This window comes from Apaloderma vittatum, unplaced genomic scaffold, assembly GCF_000703405.1.
Source record: "Apaloderma vittatum isolate BGI_N311 unplaced genomic scaffold, ASM70340v1 scaffold13563, whole genome shotgun sequence".
Lineage (NCBI taxonomy): Eukaryota > Metazoa > Chordata > Aves > Trogoniformes > Trogonidae > Apaloderma > Apaloderma vittatum.
The window spans coordinates 17,771-23,256 of NW_009706513.1; the positions used below are offsets into that span (position 1 = coordinate 17,771).

Below are 5,486 nucleotides of genomic sequence, written 5' to 3' on the forward strand. Positions count from 1 at the left end.
TTACGCCTCAGGCCTGCATGTACCCCATCCTGGTACCTCCCCTCCCAGCAGTACTAGGCTGTGCCTGGTAAGCGCAGAGAGCCAGGCTTGCTCCTCCCAGCTCGGGCCAGGGGAGGAAAAGGGTACTTAGGTCACTGCAAGCAGCATGGTCTTATGCACAGGGTCTTATGAACTGTAAAAAACCACAGATTAAACTGTCAGGTAGTTTTGCCTAGGACTTCTGAACCAGCCAGCTGTTGGCTTTTTTACTGGGAATATCAGGCCATTCTCTTGTCTCCCTTCCCCGAGACTTTGTTTCCAGCAGGTCTTTTTCTAGCCTTTAAAACGTAACCTCAGCCCTACCACATCTTCACACCCAGCTTACTTACTCTTTGTGGTGCAGGAAACTACGGTTTAAGGTCTATGATGTCCTGCATCATTTTCCTGGGAGGGAAAGGAACTAAGTTTCTGTTTAAGTAGGTAAGGCAGCTGCTGCACAAAGAAGTTTCCATCCTTCTCTTCAAAGGCAGCTTAATAACCGCAGCAGATTCCCACTCTTTAAACCTCAGGACAGTTACAGGTCAGCATTCAGAGACTGTACTGCCACAGACACCTCGCGTCTTAAAATGAGTGACCATTGCTTGCTTGTGAGCCAACCCTCAAATGCACGTGCTTCAATCCACCTGCTCCCTGGCCTGTCTTTACCAGAGACGGGACCTCTTTACGGTCTCCTTGCCATATATAAAATGAGGTAATCTGGAGCACCACCCTCTTGGGACCTGGCCTTGCCTTGCAGACAGGAATGTGGCAGAGTCGATCCGACTAGCCAGGCAGTGGCCCCACGCAGGGGCTGAGCATCATCCCACACACAGCTCTCTGCTACACTCACGCACCGGCGGGACCTTCGAAGGGCAGGGGTCTGTGCTCCAGAAATAGTCTGCCCTTGCCAGGGAATCTGGATGCACCAAAATATTTCTTGCCCAAAGGGGAAGAAGTCTTAAATGAACATCTCAAGTTGTCTCAAAATAATTACTACCAGAAAGCACCACAGACCCACAGGGCTCTGCAGTGCCTGTTCATCCTAGAGGCCTCAGGGGAATATAGAATATTAGCCTTATTCAGACTGGAGGACATGAAAAGGTTTAGAGGAGGTAAAGGCAAGATAGCCCACAGGGTAGCTGAGGCTCTTAATAGTGTATTTTAATACATGGAAAGCAGGGTTGCAGACCAGGATGGGAATAGCCTCCTGGAATAAGAGTTGCAGCAAGGGGATTTATTGGTCTTGTTGGATAACCAAGTCCACAGGAATGGCCATGGCCAGATGGTGGCCAGAAGGACTTAGGGTTGACTGGGTAGGCAGCGACAAAGAGCGGACGCAAATTGCCAGCCTGCGTGCCGTGGCTGCTCCACTTGCCTTCACAGAACCACACCCTGGGGCTCACGTCCTTAAAAAAAATCTGTTGAAAGACCACATTGAGTATAAAACATGTCCACCATAACCATATGAAGACTGGAGGAAACCCATGACAGGCTCAGGGTGCAGAACTGCTGTGACTGTGGTGCACTGCTCACTCCTGGGGAGGCAATACCAGGTGTCAAGCAGCTCTTCAGTTCACCTGGGGGGAAGGCATTGCAATAGCCTACACACAGACATGAAAGCCCGACACATTCAAAGCAGGGAGCTATTTCAGATGGTCAGGATAATTAAATCACAGAAAAAATCCCTGTGAGAAACTAGATTTGCATCTCTTGGTGCCTGCTACTGAAGAGAATGTGCTTTGAGCCAGGTCTAAAGTGGTGACATATTTCAGTGCATCACCTAGGTCAGTCTAGAAAGTTTCGGATTTATTAATCTACAAATATGCTGTGCCTATGTGCTGTCCAAGAGGTATTTTACCTCAAGACAATTTGCTATACCTAACTGCCTTGGTTTGTCTTATCTCATCAGATAATCAACCTTGCCATGTTACTGTTACCACATTAGGATAAAGGAGAGCTGCAGAAATACTTAAAGCATGATGAAGTCCTAGAAATCCCAGCTTGGAGGAGGGTTGTAGGCATCCAAAGCATCTTTCATTTTGGGCTTTCCAGACCCTAAAAAATTAATCCATGCAAAACCCTAGAGAAGCAGAGGAGTTGTTTTGCAGAGCAGAAAACTGCAGCAAGGAGAGGTGCACTTAGCTGATTGCACAGCAAGGTGCTAAGCAAAGCAGAAATAGAAACCATGGGCACTAGCTCCTAGCCCCACATCTTGATCCCCAGGCTGCAATTCCAGATGCTAGCAGCCTGTTCTGAGGCCAAAAGTATGAAAATAGAGACACTTACAGCTTTTCCATTTTCAAGCCAGGTAACGGTGGGGACTGGAAGGCCGGTTGCTGTGCACCGCAATGTCACCACAGAACCAAAGGTGATATTTTGGGATTCAGGAGCCTTCAGGATTCTGGCAAAAACTGCAGGAGAAAACAAAGGTGCTAGCTGAATGGCAATGTAAAGCTGAGGCTGTGCTGACATGGGGATTCTTCCTCTCCAGTAGGTCTGGAGATGAGCCATGACCCTATGAATAAAAGTAGAATGTAGCATGGGCTTCCAGTGAGTGACAGTCTTGGGAGAGGAACAAAGAGGAAAAAGAATCTGAACAGTGTGGTTATATTCTGCACCTTACAGACTGAAACCATCTGGAAATTTCTATATCATCTGAATTTGACACCTCAGAGGAGGCCTGCATGAAAAAGGTTAAACTCATTGGTAGTGTGCAGATGGGACAGCTTACAGCAGACGCACAGCAAGTTACCATGCTGCTCTGCCAAGGGTGATACCATGCGAAACTTATTCAAAACCACTGAGGGGGACCACCAGTGCAGTCACATACCATGAAGGTTAAGGGTCAGATAAGTTCCTCAGTGTGATCACAGTTATAAGGATTTAGCACAGAGCACAAACTCCAGCATTTTCTGTGCCATGACAACCTGCCCTAAGGGGAGGCAGTCTAACATTGGGTTGGGGGGGAATGGCTAGCAAAGACTTTGAGAAGATGTGATTGCAGAGGGAAAATAGGCTTTTAAAGTGACTTTTCATTCCCACTGCCCTTGCTTCTTTTGTGGCAATATGGTTACTGGGAAGTCTGACGAGAAGCAAGATAAGTGCTTAACTTTTATGAGGTGAAAAGAACTGAAGCATTTTTGCTGAGAACTTACTTTAATCCACAAACACAATTCTGATGGCCTTCACAAGCTCTATTTCAGCTGCTGTACTTGGACCACATAGAGGAAAGCAGAGAAGAGAGACATTTCCCATGTGGAACATTTGAGTTTTTACCCAAAATTTTTAATGGAGATGCCTGAATGTCTGTGCAGAAGCAGGCTCAATAGCTCTGTTCATTTCTTTCTCATTTCTTAGTGAGCAACACTCACTCTCTATCTTCTGGGCTGCACAGCAATGATTAAAAGTCTCCATCAGAAATTTTACTAGCAGGGGAGTGTCTCTTGGAGTTCTCAGACAAGCCTGATACCTTGTTTTGCCACTTCTGCTATCTGTATGGTTCTTCTTACCAACTTATCTGATCATGCCACGGTCTTCTGGGTCTCGGTTTGCCCAATGCACCTCTTGGCACTGGCCACTGGTTGCTTCCAGATGGAGACCTCCAATACAGAGCAATTAGGAGACCAGTGAGTGTGTCTTCAGAAACTCAGCACCTGTGCCCACCATTTGGGAAAGGAAGGCAAAACTCCAATTGGAATAAAAAAACTATGTTCTTCCCACATTGTGCTTCCACCAAGTCCTACCCTGGGAATGGGCTCAGTTGTATGTTAACAGAACAGCTTTTGCTCATGGATAGGCAACACTATAAGTGCATTTCAGCATTTTTTTGTCTTAGGAGCATGGATATTCAATAGGCTCCTGTGCAGTGTTTTTAGGAAGATTAAATTTAATGTCAGTGAAGTGAAAAGGGTGAGAGGATACATATCATATTCACCTTCTTAATTCCTCTGCAGTCTCTGAGCAGTCCCTCACTGTCAATGCTCAATGCAACTTGCTTCACTAAAGTCAAAACAAAGAAATAGTGTGGCTGCTGCATCTCCCCTGCCCCTCAGCAAGGCAGTAGGTATGAAATTCTACTGCTAACGAGGAAAGCTGCAGACACTGGCCAGAGACTTTTCTGATGAATATGCAAAATGAAACCTTTGCCTTAAGTTTCACTTCAGGCCATTAACACCAGATAGTTACAAATTCAGGTCCGAGTGCCCTGGGCCGAACTCATAATTACTTTTATACTTCATTTGGAGAAATACTAAACTTTTGGCCCTGTCCCCTGGCAGATGTTATATGCACATGGCTCTCTATGAAGCCAACACATAAGCTCCCAGAGCCGGAATACAGCACTTAGTGCTTTTCTCATGCTGCTGTTGGCTTCTCGGCATGCTGCAGAGACCCTGCCCAAATGAATGAGTCTACTGCTCAGATCCTGCCCAACTTAATTAATACCAAAATGACAAATCAACAGCACTCCCTTAGCCAGTGCCAGACAGAGGCGCATACACCGTCCTCTGTGCCGGCTGCTCTCCCCAAACCTGTGAGGATCTTTCAGCCAGGAGAAGAAGAGGCGTGCTTTGAAATGATGGCAGGGAGCAAACCCACTGTGACCATGGCGGCTGGCCGGGCTCACGCTCAGCGCCTGCGGGGACGCCCGAAAGCTGCACTCCACTCCCAGGGTTCTCCCATCAGCACTCATACACCCTTTGCTTTCGTAGTCCAGCAAACTGCCAGCATGAGCAAAGGGTCAAGCCATTCATGTTTAAAACACCCAATGCAGGGCTAAAAAAATCGAGTGACAGCTGCTAAACATTCACGTATCTTGTAGGAAGTACTTCACGTACCTTGTGGGTATATCATCTAGCACAGGGAGGGATGGGTACACGAAAGTAGGACTATAAAGGAAGTAAACTGGTTTCCAAAGCATGGAAGAATGAAAGCACTGTGGCACCCAGTGCCACTGTGTGCATTTCCAGGACTTTCAAAATTGCCGTTAAAAATTTCATACTTTAACATTTCAAGTCCTTAAATTTGCATGGTTTTTTAAAGTATTTTACTTAAAGTTTAGCTATTTAACTTAAGTACTTAGCTCTAGATACTGTGAATGGAATAACCTGGGGGCTTTTCACATTATTATAGTTTTAACAAGTGGGACAAAGTCTGGACTCTTCGAGTGCTGTCAGGCTTTGGGTTGCTGCAGACTGGCACACCCAGGGATACATTTTTCAAAGGGTTCTTTATCACTCTGGAAAACAGCATTAAAAAAAACCACAGCATCAGCTATTTCTCAGCTCCATTATCTATGGGTGGATGATGAACACACTGCCTTTGCCAACAGACTTAGGTGCTGTAGAAAAACCAAGACAGGCTGTGAGAGAGCAGCCAGTGTCACCTTCCATCAGTGCAAAGCAGACCAAAACCACGAGGATGAGCTTGAGGTCCATTCTGGCAGCTGCATCAGCAAGGAAAACTATCCT

The 5,486-nt window shown here is 46.3% G+C and overlaps 1 protein-coding gene across 1 annotated transcript in view; it reads right to left on the reverse strand.

Annotated features, from left to right (window-relative positions):
- LOC104271223 (muscle, skeletal receptor tyrosine protein kinase) overlaps positions 1-5,486 on the reverse strand; it is a 43,741-nt gene that overhangs the window by 16,102 nt on the left and 22,153 nt on the right. Inside the window, exon 6 of the mRNA XM_009865828.1 lies at positions 2,305-2,429. Coding sequence (XP_009864130.1) covers positions 2,305-2,429 — 125 coding nt within the window. The remainder of the gene's footprint in view (positions 1-2,304; positions 2,430-5,486) is intronic.